Raw genomic sequence first — 22,680 nt, 5'->3', positions numbered from 1 at the left:
AATAACTATCCCAACAAAACATTTGCATACTATCTCATTCTCATAATGAGGATCTGAATTCTAAATAGTGAGTATAGAGCCCATTCTTATTCCTTTTTTCCTGGCAGTGTACCTTAAAATTATACTATATGAAAGTTATAGAGACCATGCGAGGTCTATATTGTTGCAGTTTACAAAATTTCTGTTTGAAGCAACTTTAGTACGAAAATGATCGATGATTTCGGCACTAATATGACTTCAAATGAAAAAAAAAATTATATATCTCGTCAAGAGTTGTTGTTTTCATATAAATTTTACTTTCATGTGAGATCATATAAAAAAGAATTTTAAAATAAAAAATATAAATTATAAATTATAAATCTGCCGATATCTCTATCTCTACCTCTATCACTATATATTAGTTTCATACATTATTCTATCTCTATGCCCCGTTCGGCTTACCCCATATTCGGCTTGTTCGGCTTCTTTTTTCAGCTGGAACAGTATTTTTCTCTCACAACAATTCAGCCAGAACGGTGTTTTCAGCCAGTTTCAGCCAAAATTCTGCCAGCCGAACGGGGCTATATCTATATCTATATAGCTTATAATTCTAAACCCCACTAGCGATATGTCTCAACATAAAAGCTCTCCACCTCAGCGATGCACTACCATATGCAATTAAAGCTCACTAGCATATGTAATTGTGATGTCTACGTCAGCAAGACACATAAGCATTTTGCTATCCACGTCAACAAGCCACACAATCCACTAACATTAATCTCTATCACTCTATCTCTATATATCTCTTATAATTCTAAACCCCACTAGCGATATGTCTCAACATGCAATCTGTCCACCTCAGCGGTGCAATATCATATGCAATTTAAAACTCACTAGCATATGCAATTGTGATGTCCATGTCAACAAGCCACACAAGCATTTTGCTATCCACGTCAACATGCCACACAATCCACTAACATTAATTTATAACATTCTAAATCATCTTCAATTCCTACAGCAACGCACGGGGTATGCTTCTAGTTATACTAAAAGTAAAATTTATATCAAAGTTATAGTTCTCAACAAGATACATAATTTTATAGTTCACAACAATTTTGTTTGAGACCATATTGGTGTTGAGATATTCAATACAGGATTCATATCTTAGATTGATTTATTTTGGCACCAATATATGGTTTCAAATAGAAAAATTGTAGATCTTATCAAGCTCTATATTTTTTATATAAATTTTATCTTCATCCAAATTCATGAGAATGTTATGATTTTAAGGCGTATTGTCTAGAAAAAAAATCCACCATTCAAGTAGGTGGTATGGGAAATTCTGTTGGTGGCAATATGTTAATATCGCCATATGCCTATTTGGCCACTCCCTGATTTTTAGTTCTAGCTACCTTGATTCATCGATAACTGATTGTGATGAGGGAGCAAGGTGGGGAGGAGGTGAGAACTCATTCATAGCATGATTCTGGCGGAGATTGAATAGGGAGTAGTGAGAAGCGTATTTTTTCTTGAGCTCACAGCTTCCAAATAGAAAGTGACCCTTGTCTGCTCCCCACTAGAATCTATGTAAAGTTTGTGTGATCGGAAAATAAAAGAATCTATGTAAAGTTTTGTTGTTTGGATGAAGAGGAGTGATTATCATAGAGAATCTCTATGGAATCCTTCCAAACAGCAGTTGGCAACGGAAATATAAATGTACAGTCCTTTTTTAGAAAAATATACAGTCCTTTTTGTTGGGGCAATTATTTTTGCAAAAATAAATAAAAATAGAAAAGAATAAAACAATCGCAGACTTGTACGCTCAGCCCACTTGTGAGCACGCCAGCAAGGCGGCCTTTTTGGCAATCCGGTCCGCTGGAAGTTAGCCCAAAGCCGAAGCGAACTTTGAAGGCCCAGTTATCTTGTTATTTTTGGGCCAACGCTTTCGACGGGCCTTCCCAGTTTCCAAGTCTCTACTACAGTTTCCGTTTTGTCCAGGAATATGCATGCCGTGCAGGAGCAGTGCACGAGTCAACGGTGGGCGATGGTGCCCTCTCTGGTAAGGAGAGCGTCGGCGTCACCTGTCGCCGTCGGCCGTCGCTGCCGTCATCGGTCTCACTCTCGAAGAGCGGTTGCTCCCGGAGTCAAAATCGCCCGGTTGTCACGCTTTATTTTGTGGTGCGCTGCCAGACTCTCTCGCTCTCTCTCTCTCTCTCACAGCCACACCATCGCCAAGTTAAATGGCCTTTGGACGATCGCTGTTATCGTAAAGCTACAGCGACGACTGTCAGGACTCTGAAGATGGATCTAACGCTGCATACATTGATCGCTGCACACACACACACCAAACAAACAAAAAATCCTAGTGTAGTGTCTGATGATGAATCTGTTATGTGGATTCTGTCGACATCAACCTGTTCCTCTACACGAGTACGTACGTGGCTCAACCGCTCGAGACACATGACGCGCAAATGGAATGCGTCAGTCCGGTGATCGTTCATTTGTGGCGAGCCGGGGGCTCATCCGTCCCTGTCCTGCCTGAAAGCAACTCCGATGAAGGCAGACAGCTAGCTCCTAGCGAGTCATCTCGGCCGGCGGACGCGAGGCGCGCCCGTCTTGACCCGGCCGGTATCCTCGCCCGAGCGCCAGTATCCATTCAGCGGAGGCGAAAACGAAGCAGGGGCCCCGGGGGGCAGATCTGCAGATGCATGCATCTCCCGCAGTGTGACGAGGCAGGGGCAGACCGTCAGAGCAGTGTCGCCCGTTGGCTACTTGCCTGGCTCTGCCGCTGCCGTGCCGGTGGTCGTTAGCCCGTGCGCCCCGACTACGGGCGATGGGCCACCCGAATTAACTGCTCTCGTTTTCTAGTTGAATATCTGATGCTACGCTTCATGTGCGCCGTGTCATCTTCTTTTCTGGCGAGGGATGGCATTACAAGATGTATCGGAGCTGTTCGCCGTCTAATCTCGCACTGTCTTGAGTCTTCAGACAGAGGCCAACGTTTCCCTCCATCCATCACGACGGATCAGTTTCCCACAAAATCCGCACCACGGTGGCAAATCAGTCCTCTCAGATGAGATAGATATAAGCCAGGCCCAGGAATGGACTGGTACGAGACTCTTCAAGCTGTTAACAAACGGTTTTTCTGTCGTCAGCGTGGAACGGAAATAGGATATATTGCTACGCTTCGAAGCTTCTGAAATAACTAAACACAAGTTGGACACTTGGACTGACTCTCGCCAGCCAGCCACAACCGCAGTGGTCCAGTCCAGTGGACGACTCCTCTCCCCTCCTCCGCCTGCAGGCTCCAGCCTCCAGCCTCCAGCTCCGTCGAAAGGGACGCCCCGAATGCATCACATCCGAGCCAATCCAGAGACGACGCCCTCCGGTCCGGAGATTGGAGATCCCCTCGCTCGTCCACGGCCACTAGACCGCATCACCACTTGCCCGCAATGGCGCGGCGCGTGACGTTTCTGCGGCGACTTCCGCGCGCGCGCGCTCCCCCGTTCGGCGCGCGACTACTTGTCAATCCGCGAAGACTCGTCGGGGCATACGGTGCGGCTCGAGTGAGTCGCGCGTAGGTGGTGAGCAACAAACAAACAAACAGCGCGGGTGAGGGTGAGGGTGAGGCCGAGTCGTGGGGTGGCGATCGGCACGGCGAGGAGATGTGATTCGCTGGCTGGAATTGGGCATTGGGGGTTGGCATGGCACGGCATCGGCACCGGCACCGGCACGCGCTAAATTCCAAGCAAGCTCCAACCACCGCCACCTCCAACCTAGCCGAGCCTCGTTAGTCAAACAGGTGCAGTGCAGCAGCACCGGCCGGGGGCCCTACGATATACATCCCCATCGCGCACTGTGTATTCGCTGGATCTGTGATTGCGTTGCGTCGTCTTCTTTTTCTGATAACGTGTGATTGCGTCTTGTTGGATGTTGTGTGGAAATAATGCATGTGTACGTACATCATGAAAGCCAAAAGAACGCAGCTGTAGCTGTCCAGTTTGGAATCCCGTTTTTCGTTCATATATATAGGCCCGTTCGCTGGTCTGAAACTTGGCTGAAACTGGCTGAAAAACACTGTTCCGGCTGAATTATTGGTAGAGAAAAACAATGTTTCGCCTAAAAAAAAGAAGCCGAACAAGCTAAATATAGGGTAAGCCAAACAAGGCCATACTATGTTTTCCCAGACGTACTTCGCAAATCCATATGTTCGTTTCGAGTTTTTTGAGGAAAGATGTTTGTTTCAAGTTACTTAAGCTAAAGACCACGTAAATCCAATGAAGGGCAGGGATTTATGTTTTTATTAGGGGGTGGTGTTTGTCTTATAAACAGTCCCATGTAGTGCTATGGAATACATAATCAGTTTAATGGACAACTTGTACAATAAGTTATAATTTTATTTGTCTCGAAATAATAACTTACAATTGTTAACTTGGGTTTATAATAAAAGTAGTACGGCAACCATAATTCATATAGTGGGTACAAGAGTTCTCATAGGCCCCATTCGCTTGTCTTAAAAATAGCATGTTCGGCTTCTTTTTTCAACCGGAACAGTATTTTTCTTTCACAACAATTCAGCCGGAACAGTATTTTTCAGCCAGTTTCAGCCAAGTTTCAGACCAGCGAACAGGGCCATAGTCATAAATTTTAGCTTATGAGACTAATGTTTTAAGAAAGCCCTACAAGCTTTGCATAAAACCGCTGATATGTAACAATGTACTTCCTAATGTCTTTAACTTCCTAATGTTTGAGCCCTAAATAATATTACCAAATATGACCATGCATGGATTTGGGTGAAATAACCAAGGAAAAAAGCGGTCAATTCTAGTATAAATAAATCTCTATATATTTCCGAATGGGGCTCCCAGGTACAATGTTTGGATAAGAGCGGTGTGCCTGTTTTTCAAAAAGGAAAAGCGAAACCATTTATGCTGTCTAACTTTTAATAACCATATAAAAGTCTGTTTGAAGCCATTTTCCTTTAAGGCACGTATAAACGTCTACATACACACACACACACTCGTCTGAACTTCAGGCATTTTACCTCAAGGTTGCACACGCTAGCAGAACATTCTCTGACATAGTCGTAACTCAAAAACTGAATGAACGTTCAATTGGTGTGGCATCATACAATTTCGGATGGAACAAATCAAATTTTTGGTACTCCTAATACCTAAACCTGAAGACGTGAGACTGACTCCAACAAAGCGACGCAACCGCAAAATTGCGTCCGCCACAGTGCATTTGCGTTCTCAGAACCGGCTCCAACGGACGACGCAGAGCCGGCATGCATTTTGGGTGGGAGGAGAGAGGGGAGGCAAATTTGCCTTCTCCCAGACGCGCGACCCAAACCTGTGACCGGGCGTCGGCACGCCGGGGGAGCACGGGCTCCTCACCGTGCGGCTCTGACCGGAGCTCGGACGACGGGGAGGAGCTGGTCGAGGTCACGCTTGACCTTCTTGAGGACGACAGGGCTCGACGCCGTCACCTCGCTCCTCGCCGACGGCCTCGGCAAGGTCGCCGCGGGCTGCTTCTCCCCCACGGCGACGGCGACTCCTTCGAGCCAGTGGCCGCGGCTGCTCCCACGGCCGGCAAGGCGGAGCGCGGCCGGTGCGGCGTGGCGAGACGGATTCGGCCCCCACCATCCGCTGCGCACCTCGCTCGCCTGCCTAGGAGGGGTCCCGCACTGCCGGAGGGAGGAGATAGAGGGAGAGGAGAGGGAGAAGAGAGGGAGGCCGAAGGCAGCGGCACGCCGGCACGGAGGAGGACGCGGCCGGGCCGAAGGCAGCGCACGGAGGAGGACGCAACCACGGGATCTTTTGCGTTCTGTTGGAAAGGGTGATGTTTTGGGTCCTAACCCATTGGCTATGCGCGACGCAAAGGATGAAATGCGTTTCGTTTTTAGGTCCCCACGGTTGGAGACAGTCTGAGGAGGCGAAGGCGTGAAGCGCTTTGAAGAAAAAAAAAATTAGGGGTACAAAAGAGAAGTGGGAGACGAGACGGAAAGGCGGCCTTGCCCGTCGCCGTCCATTAATGAGCTAACGGACCCCACGGCTCCCACCACCACCTCCACCACCCTCGCTCGCAGGCAGGCAGAGGCAGCCAGAGCCAGCACAGCAGCAGCCATGATTCTACATCTTCCAACCCAGCAGAGCGGCCAAAGGATGACACCACGAGGCAAATAAACCCAGACGTTCAGCAGCCTGCCTCTAGCTCCCTCCCCGCGCGCTGCCGCCTCGTTCGTTCGTGCTGGGCATCTTAATTTGTTCCTGATGGGGAACTGCGCCGGCGTGGAGGGGAACGCCGAGATCAACCCTTCCTTCAGTGCCCCCAATTCGTCAGGTACTAGAATCTCATTTTCCTCGTTACTGAGAGCCAGCGTGTTTAAGTCCGCCTTCTTAACTCTGATTGTTGCAGCGACCTTCTGTTTTTGCTTCCGATATATGAGTAGGAGCGTTTACTGATTCGTTTTGTTGCACTTGGGGGGAAAACCAAATAATAGCCGACCTGGATTTGAAGAAGAAAAAAATCTCCATGTTTTCTGCGCCTCCAAGAATAGAACAATTCAAATTCAGTAGTCCATTTCGGGAATATTGAGTCAGAGGTTTATTAGCCAAAGAAGTAGTAGTAGCACTAGCACTTCAATTCTGGAAGTATGGCATCACGAGGAACAAACTTTCCTTCTTGCTAAATTAGTAGATGCTTGTAATCTATCCAGGGACCGGTTCTAAAAACAGCAGCAAGAATGCAACCGACACCAGCACCTTCGGTACCAAGACGTCCGGCTCTTCGTCGTCGGTGCCACCAACTCCCCGTACGGAGACAGAGATCCTGGAGTCGTCGAATGTTCGCAAGTTCACATTCAGTGAACTGAAAGGCTCCACGAGGAACTTCAGGCCGGACAGCCTGCTCGGGGAGGGAGGCTTTGGCTCTGTGTTCAAGGGATGGATGGATGAGCGCACGCTTGCGCCTGTGAAACCGGGCACTGGGATGATTGTCGCGGTGAAGAAGCTCAAGCTCGACAGCTTCCAAGGGCACAGAGAATGGCTGGTTGGTGTCTCTCCACTCCTGTTGTGTTTGTTTGACTCTCAGTCATAGGTGGCTTTAATTTGTATCTGCGATAACTTTGCAGGCTGAGGTCAATTACCTAGGGCAGTTATCCCACCCTAATCTTGTAAAACTTATTGGGTACTGCTTGGAGGACGAGCAACGGCTTCTTGTGTATGAGTACATGCCAAGAGGGAGCTTGGAGCATCATCTTTTCAGGAGTAGGCTCTCTTGTGTTCTTTTGCGATATCCCTTCATTCTTGGCTTCTTGCTTTATGAAAAGGACTGAATGCTATGATATTACAGGGAGCTCGAACTTCCAACCTCTCCCATGGAACTTACGCATGAAGGTTGCGCTTGAAGCTGCCAGAGGTCTTGCTTTCCTGCATGGCGACCAGGCTAAAGTTATTTACCGCGATTTCAAGACCTCCAATATTCTTCTCGACTCGGTCTGCTTGCAAACCATTCTTTCAATATGTGCAATTCAAATGAACTTTTATCTAAAGATTCGAAATTCTTTATTTAACCTTTTACAGGAATACAATGCAAAATTGTCTGATTTTGGTCTGGCAAAAGACGGTCCAAGTGGTGATAAAAGTCATGTTTCTACTAGGGTCATGGGGACACAAGGATATGCTGCCCCTGAATATCTTGCAACAGGTAATCTTTGTAACATGATTTGGCGGCCAATAATATATCATATTGTTTCGCTGTTATTTTGATGCATTATAATGGCTATACTGAGAGTGGGTAGATGAAACTTTCTTCTTTCATCATAACTTTCTTTTTTATTGATCTATTTATTTCATTGTGTGTCTTTCTATTTTTTTCTTTTTTATTCTTCCATCATATCTCTATAGCTGAGAAACATATATTTTGCAAGACAAGGATACTGATTGTATCCATGCCATTTAGTTAGATTCCTTTACTTATATTTTTATATGTCATGATTTTGCACTGTGCTTTGATGGGCCATTTGTTTAAAGCAACTCATATACTATCATATAATTTATTTATTTTTTGGAGGGGTGGGGGGCAAAGAAGCACAGTATGTCGCTGTACTATCCTTATAGATTAGTATTTCTTGTCTCGTTCATGTGCGCCTTATGATATAAAAACTAAAGAATGAAGTGTATGATGTATGCCATCCTGTAAAGGAGAAAAATTGAAGCGCCACGTTATGCTACTTGAATGGTACTTTATGGTTGCCATACCTTTGGTTAGTCCATAAAAATATACTAAATTCTCCAGCTGGTTTCATGTATGAACTACCATGAAATCAGGAATTGTGGTACTCAAGTCAACACACACATCCTGATTACTCAATTGCTTGCAACTTGTTCTTTAACCTACAAATTTTCGCACATGCTCTAATGTTAGAAGTCAAATCAAATGATATGCATATGTATAATTTACGGCAACTTATATTGCCTACCCTAATGGTACACAGGCCATTTGACCGCGAAGAGCGATGTGTACAGCTACGGTGTTGTTCTTTTGGAGTTGCTGTCTGGGCAGCGTGCTCTGGACAAGAACCGCCCGCCTGGTCAGCACAATCTGGTGGAGTGGGCTAGACCTTACATCACCAACAAGAGGAGGGTCATCCATGTCCTGGACTCAAGGCTGGGTTCCCAGTATTCCCTTCCTGCGGCTCAGAAGATGGCAGCCCTCGCACTGCAATGCTTGTCGATGGACGCACGATGCAGGCCTGGCATGGATCAGGCTGTGACTGTATTAGAAGAACTTCAAGAGGCCAAGGGCTCAGTGAAAAAGCTGGCAAGTAAGTAGGGAGGATTGCTGGCTACAGATGTCCACTACCTCGCTGGAGTCTGGAGCATCCTCCTGTAATACTTTAGGGAAGTAAAAACAGAGAACGGATGAGGATCTGAAGGGCTAAGTAGCTTGTGAAGAGAATATAATATTGCCTTGCTTTGTGTACAGCTAGTTGCTTCGTCGTTGTAAGTTGGGTCTCTAGTACTTATATATTTTAGTAGTCTTCGTTGTACCAGAGGTGCAAAAGTTATTTTCTTTTGTCCCACTTCACTGCAAAATCCCAGTTGAATGTTCTTGATATTGTTAAAATGCATTTTGAAGGACTGCGCTGCAAATTGCTTGCCAACTAAATGATGCAACTAAATTTTACAGCATATGCAGAGCTGATGTTTATATATGGCGCTGTTTGCATATCCTGTTTTACAGGTTTCTGTTGTGCCAAGCGCCAGAATAAGCGGAATCAGTTTTTACTAGCCTTTTCAAAAGTAGATGTTTCACAATCACAAGTAGTGCAAATCAGTGGCATATGATCATCACTCTGATGCTAGAAGCTACTATAGCTTTGTCATTTTGAAACTATATAAAGAGGTTGAAATTTTATTGCTTCCGAGATGATATAACATGAATAGCAGAGAAACAGCAAAGACAATATTCTCTCGTTCATCTACAAATTACAACCAGAATGAACTCTGGCAAAACCATAAAAGTAGTTCATTGCTCTCATACCAGTAACCTCGAACTGTAGAACAAGTTTTATGAACGCTTAGGTTTCCAGGAGGTTGCAACACCAAGCTTCTAATACCGCAAGGCACGGCACGCTGACATCAGGTGATATGAGCCCGCCTGACAGAGTGACGACAGATCGTTCTTCAAAGCATACCTAGAATTGCCGGCCACCAGAGTTATAAGCACGAGCACCAGGGTATTGACCACGGTGTTCAGAACCACGACCACGACCTCTGCCCCCACCATGGAACTCTGGGTAATCTGGACGATCGCTAAAGGATTCATACTGGCCAGATGCATAACCCCGATGAGCCTCTCCGTAAGCACCTCCAGCAGCAACAGGAGGTGTGCCTGCTGATGTAGGATTATAACCGTGCTGCTCCCCAGGCAATGCTGTTGGGTGATAACCATGCTGTTCCCCAGCCGTGGACTTATTGGCATAATGGCTCATGCTGGCGTGCTGGTATTGTTGCTGGCGTGCTAGAGATTCCTTATGCAGGAACTCATCTCTATAGTTCGCTTGACGAGCTCGAAGTGCTAATAGTTTCTCCTGGTATTGTGTATTTATCTCCTTCAATCTCTGTAGACAGACATAAGAAACATGGAATGATGGTTGTCTTAGTTCAATAAATGTATAAAACTACTGAATCAATAGATCACAACTACAAACAGATGTTGCTCAACCATATTTAACTCCAGACTCCAGAGTCCTGTGAGGGTGACAACATTTTTATTATATCCTTGTGGCAACTTCCATTTTCCACAGTTAACACATTGACTATTATAAATTCATACCTTTATTATCAAGCATACAACAATGTTTCTAAGTGAAGTACGGAATTTGAGTTCATGCATCAACACCTTCAAATAGCTGATTTGTTCGCTACTATAGAAATAAATCAACCCATGAAGACCCCTTAAATCACAACAATAGTGTAAGCCAATGAATATATGGACAACCATATGAAGGCCTCATTTGGGAACATGATAATCTCTTCCAACCCATACATATTGGGCGGGATTTAAGTGGAAATTAGTTCTTTTTCTACTCCAATCCAAATGAAAATTGGGAGATAAAGGATGTATCCAAATAAGCCTGAGGGGGAAGACAACCATTTGAATTTAGTATGTGAGCCATGCTAACTTTCTAGTTGAGGATATATTATCATACTTCTCTGAACAAGATATTCTATATACATTGTATAGGTAAGAACTGAATGTTAAATCTGCTTAGGCATACTTAGTGACTAATATAAATAATGGTGGATCTAAGCTGATATGTTAGAATGATTGAGAATGTGCATAGAATAGACCAACCTACAAGACACAAAAAGAAAACCCAGCGGCATAAAAGTAGCAGTTTACCCGCTTGCACATGGCCAGCCATACCAAAATTGAAATAGACAATGATATTAAATCCTCTTGACAAATGGATAAAGACCTCATGTCAATGGGTGGGTGGGTGGGTGGGTGTGTGTGGTGGTGGTGTGTGTGTGTGGGGGGGGGGGGGGGGTAACCACAGCAAGCAACAACAAAGCCTTTTAGTCTACAACAAAAAATCAGGAGGAGAAATGACAAACTGTTAATACTTTATACTGCTATACTACTCTTGCTAGATCAGCATATGGTGGAATCATCCATACCTTCAGTATTCACATACCAAAGAAAAAAATACTATGCATTTGGCATACCTCCATGTGTCTAGAATTTTCAGCATCCTCTGCATCCTGTAGTTCCTTGGATAGCAAAATAATGTCTTCGTGAAAACTTTGTTCAAGACCTTCAAATGTCCGAGGAAGATTATAATTCTCGTATCTTGTTTCAGTCCGGTCAGTATGAGGTTGGTCCCTAGATTCCTTGCTGGGCTGCTTTTCTAGACCAACCTTTGAATCAGATCTCTTGCCATCGTAAAAGGATTGTGCACGTCCAGCACCTTGGGCTGTATCACTAACAGTCAGCATGATATTACAGAACTGTAAGTAGTAAGTAATAGTTTTTTATCCCTCCAATCAAAAAAGTTTTGTATCCCTCCAATCAAAGATATAGGGTGTCCAACTGCAACTAGTATTATATTTTGCAAGAGATGAAGAAGGGGCCATTTGAAAAAAGGAAAAGAAAAGATGTAAAATTATCAAATTAAGCAGCAGTACATGCCTTCGTTATATGCATATGACGGAACCTGGCTTGGGACGTTTGGTCCACCTCGATCCCATTGACTCTGTCTCACCTTCGGGGGAGTGTAGTGATGCTCCCCAGAAGCTTGCGCAGGGTCTCTTCCACTGTAGCTATTCTCAGGGTGTTGCTGTACCCTTTGCTGTGCCTGGTAGTGATGCAACTGGGCAGCAACCATAGAGTTGATATCTGCTTCACCGTATTGCCCCTGCCGTCTCATTCTATCCTGCATCTCTGAAGCACAAAAATGACAAGATCAACAACATATCATTCTTTTTTTTTGATAAAACAGATCATGACTCATGGAATCATCAATTCGGAAATCTAGATCAAACAAACACATCACACAGCATCAGCTCAATGTTCTAGGACCCCAAACAAAACTAATACCAGCTTAGGCTATCATAAATTCATAATCGGCCCAACATCTAACCCCACTATATCTTCTAAATTGCACAATTCAACAACAATGCAAGGTAGCAGAACAGTCAGATAAACAGTATCGTCAGATCAGCACTCACGGGAGGACCCATTAAAGGCATCAAATAACCAAATAGCTCTAGGTTAAGAGTTTGGGAGCTTCAGTTTCGCACAATAGGCAGGGAACAGAAGGGTGGAGTACCTAGCGGGTGCTCGTCGACGGCGAAGAGACCGACGAAGGCCTCGGCACCTGCGTAGGGCGGCGGCGGCGGCGGTAGCCCCACCCTGTCGTCGCAGGAGAGGGGGAGACCAGGAGAGAGACAGAGGAGAGCGCACGCGGGCTGATGAAGGGTAACCGGATGTCGGATGCGGCGGCGGCCGTAGCCCAGCAGGATTGTTCGGCCCAGGCGGAGTGCACCCGTACGGGACTTCTCCCGGGCCATTAGCCCATTACCTTTCACGCATTTCTTTTCCAAATTTATTTATTTTCTCTCTTTCTTTTTATTTTCTTATTCCTTTTGGTTTCATATTTATTCTTTCTATATGGGACACTAGCAATGTTCAGGGAAATATTGGTTTCAAATAAGTAGCAGTAATCATACTTATTGTAGTACTACAAAAAAAATATTTTACTAAGGACGAATATCTTTTTTCCTTTGAAATTGAAATCCGTTTTACATGGAACAAGAACAATTCCATGAACCTGGAACATTTTTCCCGTATAAGGATATATACGAAATGCTACCTGTCGGGCGTATGATGGACCGCACAAACGTCTTGGACGGCTTTTCACCCCCCGACGCTCGCTCTCGCCTGCCTGTATATTAAAAAAATGTATCCCTTCGCTTCCTCCTTCCATCCTTACCCCTTTCTACGCTCGGCGTCCTCCCCCATTGGGAGCCCCCAACGCCTACAGATCCGACGGCCCTCTCCTCCACTCTGGCGAGATCCACTCGCCCCCTCACGACAACCATGGAGGTGGCGCAGCGGTGTTGCAGGGGAAAGGGTGGTTCTCCCCCACCTCGACGCGCCGCCCTCCCCACCCCCAGCGGCACCCTCTCTCACCCCCGCGACCGAACTCCCCCCACCCCGGCGGCCATGGCGATCCTCGCCCCCACCCCCACCATCGCCGGCGAGCCAAGCCCGGTACTGGTGGCTATGGTGCTCGCGCGCAGCCGCTCGCCGCCCGCTCCCACCCCATCGACTGGTCCAACCTCTATCCCCCTATGTTGCAAATGTATGCTTCAATTATTTTAGAGGTGTTTAGAGGTATGTTGCGATTGTTTCATATGAATGTTGCAAAAGTAGATCGAGAGATGTTGCACATGTTGCCTATGTTGTAAGTGTTTCAGATGCATGTTGCAAACGTTTGCTCAAAATGTTTCATCTATTTTGAGAATGTGTTGCAAGCGTTTGATCTGGATGTTGCATATGTTTTCACACATATGTTGCAACCGTGTGTTCCAAAATGTTTCATCTGTTTTAGCCTTCTGTTGCAGCAAGTGTTTTCATGTTATAAGTTGCAAGTGTTCTACCTGGATGTTGCATTTGTTTACACACGTATGTTGTAAGTGTATGTTCTAGGTGTTTCATGTTGTACGTGTTTCATGTTGTTCGGAGAGTCAGAGGGCGCCGGGAAATGGGGGCACGACGAGGCGGTGGTCGGCGAACGAATGGGGATGGGGGCGGGGTGCGCGGATGGGAGCGGGTTAGGCATGTGGGCGGGCGTCCGATGGAATTAACCCTCATCGGATGTCTGTGCGCTAGCATTACCCAAAGATATAACTTTCTCATAAACTAGAAATAATTTTCTCTTCAACGTACCATTTTCAAGTGAACTTTGTATTGTCCTAAGAGACATAGAACAACAATTCCCGTGAACTAGGAGCAGTTTGTTCAACATGTTAACCATTGTTCAATCTGATAATTTGTTTGATGAAAGTCAAGATTCGAGACAGCAGGTAGTTTGGTTTTGAAGTTTGAGAAAAACATCTTGGGACCTGTTTGAAACATGGGGAAAAAATCTTGTTCCCGAAACAGGCCTTTAGGGCTCCTCATTGGCTCTAGCTCCGGCTTCTCAAGAGGAGCCCTGCCAAACATTTTTCTGAATAAGTCATGTTTTACTCCTCCAAAACGAGAGAAGCCCCTCAGAGAGCCAAGACACCCCCTTAATAGTTCAGAGGGGAAAACCACTTTGGAAGAAATAGTCGCCTAGTCGGTGTATAGGCCCATTGCAAGCAGCCGTGTCCCTCTTCTCTGCCTCAGGCCTGGACCTGGGCCTGGGTCTGCGAGGATTTGAGGGCGGCACCTTATTCTGGGCCGAAAGTAACCACTGTTGCGCTGTTTTCGTTGTTGAAGAACGGGAATAATTTGTTTGCGGAAAAGATTCAGTTTGGCAAACCAAATACATCTTCCACCGAGACTGGTACATTTGTTTCGTATACAAATACCATTCGATGCAAGTACGACTGTCCATATTTTCGGTATAGTTATTATAAGAAAGTCGGAGTTCAGGTCGAGGTTTTGCATCGTGCTTCATCAGAAAAAAAAAAACGGCAAAACCATTCTGCAACTCACCTGGCGGACGAATACGCATCGAACAGAGTAGATGAGTAGAACAAATTCCAGAAGCCATCATCATAGAGAGGTGTCGCGCTTTGGGTCTGAAAAAGAAAACACAAGCGTCATGACTCAGCAGCCAGCACGCGGCATGAAGCATCCAGCATTCCAGCGCCCCCGAACACGTCGTCGTACCCCAACAACGCGTACCCGGCTCGCCAGGCACCTAGCGTGCGAGAACGCGATGGGCGAGTCCAAATCGTCCTGCTCCGTCCGCCGGTCGATGCGGGGCGGGTCAAAGAACTGCGTTCCGCTCGCATCGCCGCACGCGTGAGAAGCTTCCACCAAACACCATGCTCTTCTCGTGCATGCATATAGTAGATATAGATAAGCAAAAAAAGTCATCTGCTCAAGCCTATCTATCGCTACCTGGTTTTACCTAGTGCTAGCATTACTTCGTCGTTATCTTTAAGCGCGTCAAGCTATAGGTTACCGGCCGAGCAGGTAAACCTTGTGCGTTCGTCGTTGGTTGGGAGTTGCGAGCAAACCACTCGCAGCCGTCTGTTAAAGACCACGGGGTTCGTCTTCTTCACGTGTCCCTCTCCTCCGCGCCAGCGCCACCTCTCTCTTAGTTACCTGCCCAACTCGGACCCATGCGGCACTGGGTTAGACTAGAAGCGTGTTACTTGTAGTATCATTCTACCAGAGAACCGGCAAAACCCATGGGCACTGGCTCACGGCGGCACGCATGGAGGATTGCCGGCTCGGCGGCATTGCGTGTCGTCAGTTTACGTGTGCTCTGCTTCGTCAGCTCTGGATTCTGGAAGCGGTTCCGTCCCGCAGGAGTTGCGTCCTCGTTCCAAATGTACTTTCTGATGACAGAGTTTCAGAAACGATGAGAAGAAATCAATTTGCGTCCTCGTTCCAAATTGGCAGTCCCGTAACGAACGGAATATGCTGTTGACTCGCTCTCTGCTAGCTGCTGTTTCTCGGCATGCAGGGCCAGGTGGTGTGCACGACACAGTAACACGCAGGCAACGAGCTGGACGGCAGTCGGCAGGCTATTCTCAGCTTCTTGCCTTGATGGCTTGATCTCATTTTTAATTTTGTTAACAAAAGAGAAGATCTCATTTTTAGCCGCTTCTAAAAAGCTTAATCATGTCATGAATTTGTCTGGAATAACGCCGAAGAAGCACATGGCGGCTTCCTATAGCTAGGCCTTGTTTAGATTGCCTCAAAATTTCAGTTTTTTCGCTCTCTCTTCGTCACATTAATTTTTAGATGTATGCATAGAGTATTAAATGTAGGTAAAAAAATAACTAATTGCACAGTTTGGTTGTAAATCACGAGACGAATCTTTTGAGCCTATCCATGATCGGACAAAGTTTGTCAAATACAAACAAAACATGCTATAATGTCCAAATTGCAAAAATTTGCAATCTAAACGAGGCCCTAGTTGAAAAATATGTATCAAGGTCCCGTCGTCAGGCATGGCAGGAGAAATTAAAGTAGCAGTAGTACTCGGGGTGCGTTTTTTTTTCTTCTTGTAGAATATATAAATCCTCAGATCGGCGGCTAGTTATACTCCTACCGCAATGCAAGGGTTTGTTCGCTGGCGTCGAGACAAATTCAAATGTCAAACGCGGCTGGTGGGCGATAATTAAAGAAAGAAAGAAAGAAAGCAATGGAGCGCGCCACCGTGGACCAGTTGGTAATGTGGTAAGCATACGCCACTGTAGCCATCGTCACCCACCACCGCCACCAACTACTACGCTCTCAATTGACCTGTAGAAACTAGCAACATACTAGGCCTGTATGCTTTGTATGTAAATAAGCTCTTGTTTAGTTCGCGAAATTTGAAATTTAGGGTTACTGTAGTATCTTCGTTTTTATTTGGCAAATAGTGTCCAAACATTGACTAATTAGGCTTAAAACGTTCGTCTCGCAATTTCTCACTAAACTGTGCAATTACTTTTTCTTTTCGTCTACATTTAATGCTCCATGCACGGGCCGCAAACATTCGATGTGACAGGTACTGTAGCAACTTTTTAGACTTTAAGGTCCAACTAAACAATGCGTAAAGGCATATCCACAGGGCATTTCAATAGTATAGTAGTATTGGATCATAAATATTTGAGTGTTCCCATCAAATCTAACAAGACTGCACCTCAAAAAATATGTAGAAACAGTGCGATTTCCTTTCGTTTCCTAATGATCAACACTCAACAACAGTACAAATTTCCCAAATACACCTCTCCTCCCGCTGAACGCACAATCCCGTCACGGCTGCGTCGCCAGAGACGTCACCGGACCGGCGGGCCTAACACTAACCGTTTGCCCGCACCGGCAAACGGCACGCCGCCCAGATCACATGCGCGGGGCTGCGGGGTGCCGTACGCTGCCGCGCAACGAACGAGCCCGCCCTCCGGTTCGGCCGTTCCGCCCGCCGACCTGCGTGCGTTGGCGTTTTGCGTTCGCCAGGAAACGAGCCAAGCTCCGGGCGACCAACAAATCGCGGTCAGATGCGTGGGGGGAGCCCCATCCCATCCACATGGAGGCGAACATGGCGTGCGCGGTGCCGGCCGGCCGGCTGCCCATCGGATCAGCCTCAAAACACTCGCATGTTCCGTGCTTAATCAATCAATATACTTAACTCGTCTCAGGATAATGCGGGGGAGAGAGATACACGGACATGCACGCAGAGGTAGAGAGGTGTGACAGGTGCACGTTGGGTATGGGCGCGCCGATGGACGAACAATGAATGAATGAGGCCGATACATGTAGCCGTCTCGCCCACACGTCCTGGCTAGTGGCCACAGACAGTCCCGTGCGAGCAGTGATCATGGAGGAGCTACTGGGGCCCAGCTGGTTGTGCCTGCGCATTAGGAGGACTGAAGGAACACGAGCACCAACACTCGCCATGATCCGGCGTGATCTGATCTGATCCCAACTAATGCTTCATCCATCTGGCCATAAAAAGGTTTGCATGGACCTAAGCGGCTAAGCTAGCGACATTGTTTTAGCACAAAGCCTTGTTGTGGGCTTTTCTGTGGCCAATGGCACAGGCCGCAGGGGCAAGCAAGGCATGGGTGTCGGTGTTCCCCTCCTGATCTCTCTCTCGCTTCCAAGCAACAGCTAGGAGTCGCATCCAGCCTGGTATCAGTTGCCGGTTCGTCGCTCGTCGACCCTGCGTTGCGTCTCTCCTGTGCCTGCTTGCTTGTACCTTTTCTAATCCTGGTTTATACGCCACAGTTTCCACACATGGGGGAATATTCTGGCTTTCGCTCCCCCAATCCAATCATCACACGCCAATCCAACACGCGGTATTCTTTCAGTATACGGAACAGCTAGCTACGCCAGATGGGTCGTGCGTGCTTCTAAGGGATCTACTACGTACTACCCACAAGGCCTGGACTCGGCGGTACAGGGCCTGTTCGTCCGTCGGTTTATCGGCTAATCTACAATATTTTTCTCTCACAACAAAACAGTTTCAGTCGATTTATCAGCCAACTCTAATACCAGCCGAACAAGCCCTGTGTTTTTGCCCATTCCCCTTAGAGTCAGAGGTCAATGGTTTCAACCTTTGAAATCTTTGCAGGTAACCGCAATTGTATATTATTATTATATATATCCTTGTACTATTAGGATTTATATATATAATATGCTAGCCCCGTAGCCCACATATGTAAGAATTCTAATAAATTTCAAAGGCATGTATACGTTTCTAATGGGTTTTAATGTTACGACTAGAGATGGTACGTAGGATATAGTTGGTGGGAAGGTAGACGGTTCTACTATCTGTATATGTATAATATGAACCAACTCCTCTTGGGATAGATAACCAGTTAGATTTTTCTTCCTCTCTTCAAAGGCATGTATATGTTTCCAATACTAACAGGCTGAACGTGTACTACACCTGAAAAGTACGGATAAGTTTTTTTGTGAAGCACGACTGCTTGTGTTCTTCATAACGGGTCTCCTGCACGTGCTTTTGTTCTTCATAACGGGTCTCACAATAGGTTGCCTTCTAGCCAAACCAGACGATGCTATGTTACTGCTCTGACGACCAGTCCTCGTTAACATCATTAACATTATCATCAAGAACACTGCTCTTCCATTAAGTCAGCTGCACTACATCAAATTCCCCCACTGCATTAGTTGAGTTCGACTACATCAAAGAGACTCGATTAGACTCGAGTAATAACGCCCTTGGTGCCCCAGCACCGATCCCTCTCAATTTTTTAACACTTTTTTAAAACTAATTTTAAATCTAACACGGTCGGGTTTTTTTAAAAAAACTAACACTTTTGGCCGCGCCTATTGCCCTGGCGCGGCCAAATGTCTGTGCCAAGCCATGCATGGTAGAGCGGCAAAGGGCTGACGTGGCGGCGACCGGAATCGCTGACCGCTGACGAGGCAGGGCCTGCCGCGCCACCGAGCTTGACGCGGCAGAGCTGAATAAAACCCCGCCTGCCCGAGCAGCAAGCCCGTCTGACCGCCACGCCCGCCCAGCGGTACCTAGACGGTTTAATCGGAACGCGTCACGCCGATAGTGGGAGTTATTCTAAGTAGCGCTTGACGAAAAATTGGATCGGATTGAAACAGAAATTTTTTAAGAGAACATCTTTCTTGGGCTTTTTGGCCCCATATTGTAGGATCGGCGGCGACGCGATCATGGACCCTAGCTTCCTCGACCCCTCGCGCAAGACACCGGTCACCGGCGTCGAGATATGATGGGACTGTCGGTTCCCGAACTAGTTGCTACTTAATCTCGCCGGCAGTGCTGCCGCGACACATAGAAACGCATATGAAGCAAATAAATAAAGTCCATGCGCAAGTTGACCACAGAACATTTTCATTGGTTTGACATAAGTTTGACATAACATAACCAAATAACCCCGCAAGTTTCGAACACCAATATTCGTTAGACCTAACAAACTAAGACCTAGGAGTGTAAGGATCCCTCGGACGCCTCTGTCTCTTTGGATTTATTGGCAACACATTAGGAGTGTAGCCAACGTCGGTATGGTCGCGTCGACGGTGCGTACGGCTCGTACCCTGCAAGTATATAATACACACGATTATTATAATTCTTTATGATCGTTAGTTCATGGAGTATACGTATTTAAAGAAACTACCTTTGTTAGTATCTGTGAGGCTCCTTGGGTACCAAGCGGGGCACCACCTAGCTGAGACATGCCGATCTCGTCCTGCGGCCAATTGTCCCACTGGTCGTGCTGTTTGCGGAAGCCTGGGGGTCGTCGTCGTCATCGTCGTCGTCCTCGGTTGTAGGGTCCTTCCCAGCGCTATGATGTGGTGGTGTACGTACCGTGAAAGTGGCACCTGTCATCGGTTGAGAAGAGTCAGCTGGTGTCCTCAAAGAGGCCGAAGACATGCCACCCGACCACGCCGGGAGTGGCGGTTCCTCATAAAGAGTGTCCATGCAGCTCGACTTCTGATCTAGCTTCCTGCAACTCTTCTTCACTTTCTGCATAAATAGACGTTAAAGTTAGTGCATTTCCCAAACGCATATACACTAAAGAAACATTTTCGGAACGGACAAGTTTATGTTTACCTCCACAAAAGCCGCGAGAACGCCTGGACCCTGTCCTCTAGACTCGTGAAGCCAAAACGCTGCTTCGTTGGACATCCTTGACAATTGTGTCACCTAGGTACAGAAACGTGGTTGGACAGTTTTAGTACACATACTTAATACCAAAAGGATAATAAATTATACAATTCAAGTATCTTACCACGTATCTTTAAAGCGGGGCTCTCTGTAGCTGTGTATCCTCCCTAGTGGTAACGTCGTACACATCTTCGATGACATCTTCCTCCAAGTCCTCGTCAATCGCCTCTTTAGTGTACGGGGGCTTGATATGTGTCCTCGTAGACCTGTGAAGCTACCGCAGGTACTCGTCGAAGGTGTGCTGGTCGTGTGGAGGACCCGCATAGACCGGTTGTCGTACCCTGTTCTGCCATAAATGGATGTGTGCGTTGTGTGTCACGCGTTAATCCTTGGTCTTGTACCTCTCTCTGTGGTCATACCTGCAACAAAACGATATTAGTTGTACCACACACACCTCTAAATTATAGCTTTGTTATTAATCGATAACACACCCGTGCAATCCTTGGTTGGTGGAGTAAAGTGGTGGTGGGCAGCCTATCATTCTTCCAAACTGTCTACAGACCCTGATGGGCAAGTGAATCTCGACCACATGGAAGAAAATAAGAGGGACGTCGCAGCGATACTCGTCTGACTCGTCCCTATAGGACTGAGATAGTACTAGAGCTCTGGAGCATCCCAATGACACCAATGCACCTGAAATTTCGTAATTGAGTTAGGTTGTAATATAGTGTAGATCGAACAAGACATATGTATGATAGTAAAGAGAGCGTAACCTGGTGCTGTGTCAGGACATCGAGACCGTCCGTGTACTCCATGTACTTGCGCCTCGTATTCCCTCTAACTCTGATTCTGTCCAGATAAACAAAGCTGTAGTGAGTGTATCATGCCCGTTCTATTGCTGCATTGAACACGATAATGAACTAGCCATTAATAAACTCATCATATGTAACCATATCGAAGAATATAATGAACCGAAGTACTTACCGGTAAACCAGTACTAAGTGGCCTTCCAACAGGCCATCATTCCCAACACCAAACCTGGAGTAGGTATGAGCAACCTCCGAGGTTCGCATACCCTGAGGTGCGACGGCAGGCAACGCATAGCTATCGATACGTCCATGCCAGGACTGCGCTGCCCTAGCTGTACGCTGCTATGTTCTCCCACGTCTGGCGTAGTATGTTAAGGAAGATCCAGCTGATGGTGTTGCCCGAGGCGTCTGGGAAGAGGAAAGCACCAAGAAAGTGCTAGAGCCACACTCAAGCGAACATGTCGATCTGAGCCTGCTCAGCCTGTGGGTATAAGTAATCAAAGCGCTCCGTGATCTAGGACGACGAAACACTGGAAGTTTCCCTGAAATTTACCAAAGAACATGAGACCCGATGGCTGCAGGAAAGCAATGCAAGTATTAAATAGGCTTTAACTTCTCACTTATTTTTCTTGGAAGCCTCGTCGTCCGGTAGAAGAAAGCCAGTAAACTGAGCCACCAGCTCCCTCCAGTGATCGTTGTCAACTATCCCTGTCACTGAAAGTCCCCTCCAACCGAAGGCCAAAAATAGCCTTCACGTCCTGCATGGTCAAGGTCATCTCGCCACAAGGTAGGTGGAACGTGTGGGTCTCATGCCTCCACCTGTTATAAGAATAGAACGACTGTTAGTTGCCTCAAATTTATTACAAGAAAGTTTATGTACAAAGAATGCACTCGCACCTGTCTACAGCTGCAGACCTGCAGTAAGTAGTGCTGGGTCAAGGGGCTGAAGACCGTGGTTGACAACACGGACAAGCTCGAGGAAGCCGGTACGCTGTATGTACGGCGTATAACGCTCGTCCCACTGGTGTGTCCTGGTGTGCGTGCGGGGCCTCAAAGTAGGCAATGCCATCTCTGCATCGTTGTCACTCAAGATGTGTGCTCGGTGCTGATCGTCGTACTCCACCTCAAGAATAGGGTACAACGGGTGCTGCGTGGGGATCATCCTGTTACAAATTGATAAACAAAGCGTTAGAGTATTCAAATTAATAAAATTCAAATTAATATTATGTAGCATTACAAAATTTGAACCACTTGTTATGCAATATGAAAGCACATGTATATATTCAAAGTAAAATTAACAGACATATCACGCATTAGTAACATAAACAACTTCACTAGGAATATAAGCATTTGACGAAACTTCATGAAGTCATCAAAATTGACATATCACGCACTAGTAAGTACCGACATTTGTAAGCTAGTATCTATATCCAAAATCCCTAACTAAATAACTAACTATAAACTAAATAATAAATACCTAATCAATCCTTAAACCCAAAATCCTAACCTCAAACCTAAAAACTACCTACGTAAATCACAAACAAATTCACTAACCTAACTATCCTA

General features: G+C 46.3%; 2 protein-coding genes across 2 annotated transcripts; one reads left to right on the top strand and one right to left on the bottom strand.

Moving 5' to 3' along the window:
- The first annotated feature begins 6,029 nt into the window (after positions 1-6,029).
- LOC136547623 (receptor-like cytoplasmic kinase 176) lies at positions 6,030-9,150 on the top strand. The gene is made up of 6 exons (XM_066539576.1): positions 6,030-6,321; positions 6,698-7,029; positions 7,112-7,247; positions 7,333-7,475; positions 7,563-7,686; positions 8,477-9,150. The coding sequence occupies exons 1-6, from the start codon at positions 6,252-6,254 to the stop codon at positions 8,812-8,814; spliced, it is 1,143 nt and encodes a 380-aa protein (XP_066395673.1). The 5' UTR covers positions 6,030-6,251; the 3' UTR covers positions 8,815-9,150.
- Positions 9,151-9,376: 226 nt separating this feature from the next.
- LOC136547631 (uncharacterized) lies at positions 9,377-12,477 on the bottom strand. Its single transcript, XM_066539578.1, has 4 exons — positions 12,320-12,477; positions 11,680-11,931; positions 11,217-11,464; positions 9,377-10,105 (listed from the first exon to the last, which is right to left on the bottom strand). Exons 2-4 carry the CDS (start codon positions 11,927-11,929, stop codon positions 9,680-9,682), a joined length of 924 nt encoding a protein of 307 aa, XP_066395675.1. The 5' UTR covers positions 11,930-11,931; positions 12,320-12,477; the 3' UTR covers positions 9,377-9,679.
- Positions 12,478-22,680: the final 10,203 nt, after the last annotated feature.

This window comes from Miscanthus floridulus, chromosome 1 (assembly GCF_019320115.1).
Source record: "Miscanthus floridulus cultivar M001 chromosome 1, ASM1932011v1, whole genome shotgun sequence".
In the NCBI taxonomy this organism is placed as follows: domain Eukaryota; kingdom Viridiplantae; phylum Streptophyta; class Magnoliopsida; order Poales; family Poaceae; genus Miscanthus; species Miscanthus floridulus.
Note: the sequence above shows the minus strand (reverse complement) of the source record. Positions and strands in the feature narration are given on the sequence as shown.

What these genes read in the sequence shown, in the direction of transcription:
- LOC136547623 (XM_066539576.1), top strand. Translation starts at nt 6,252, where the DNA reads ATGGGGAACTGCGCCGGCGTGGAGGGGAACGCCGAGATCAACCCTTCC. An exon ending in GGAGCATCATCTTTTCAGGA is followed by an intron (nt 7,248 to 7,332) that starts GTAGGCTCTCTT and finishes ATGATATTACAG; the next exon opens with GGAGCTCGAACTTCCAACCT. An exon ending in CCCTGAATATCTTGCAACAG is followed by an intron (nt 7,687 to 8,476) that starts GTAATCTTTGTA and finishes AATGGTACACAG; the next exon opens with GCCATTTGACCGCGAAGAGC.
- LOC136547631 (XM_066539578.1), bottom strand. Translation starts at nt 11,929, where the DNA reads ATGCAGGATAGAATGAGACGGCAGGGGCAATACGGTGAAGCAGATATC. An exon ending in GTCATATGCATATAACGAAG is followed by an intron (nt 11,465 to 11,679) that starts GCATGTACTGCT and finishes TTAGTGATACAG; the next exon opens with CCCAAGGTGCTGGACGTGCA. An exon ending in AAAATTCTAGACACATGGAG is followed by an intron (nt 10,106 to 11,216) that starts GTATGCCAAATG and finishes GTCTGTCTACAG; the next exon opens with AGATTGAAGGAGATAAATAC.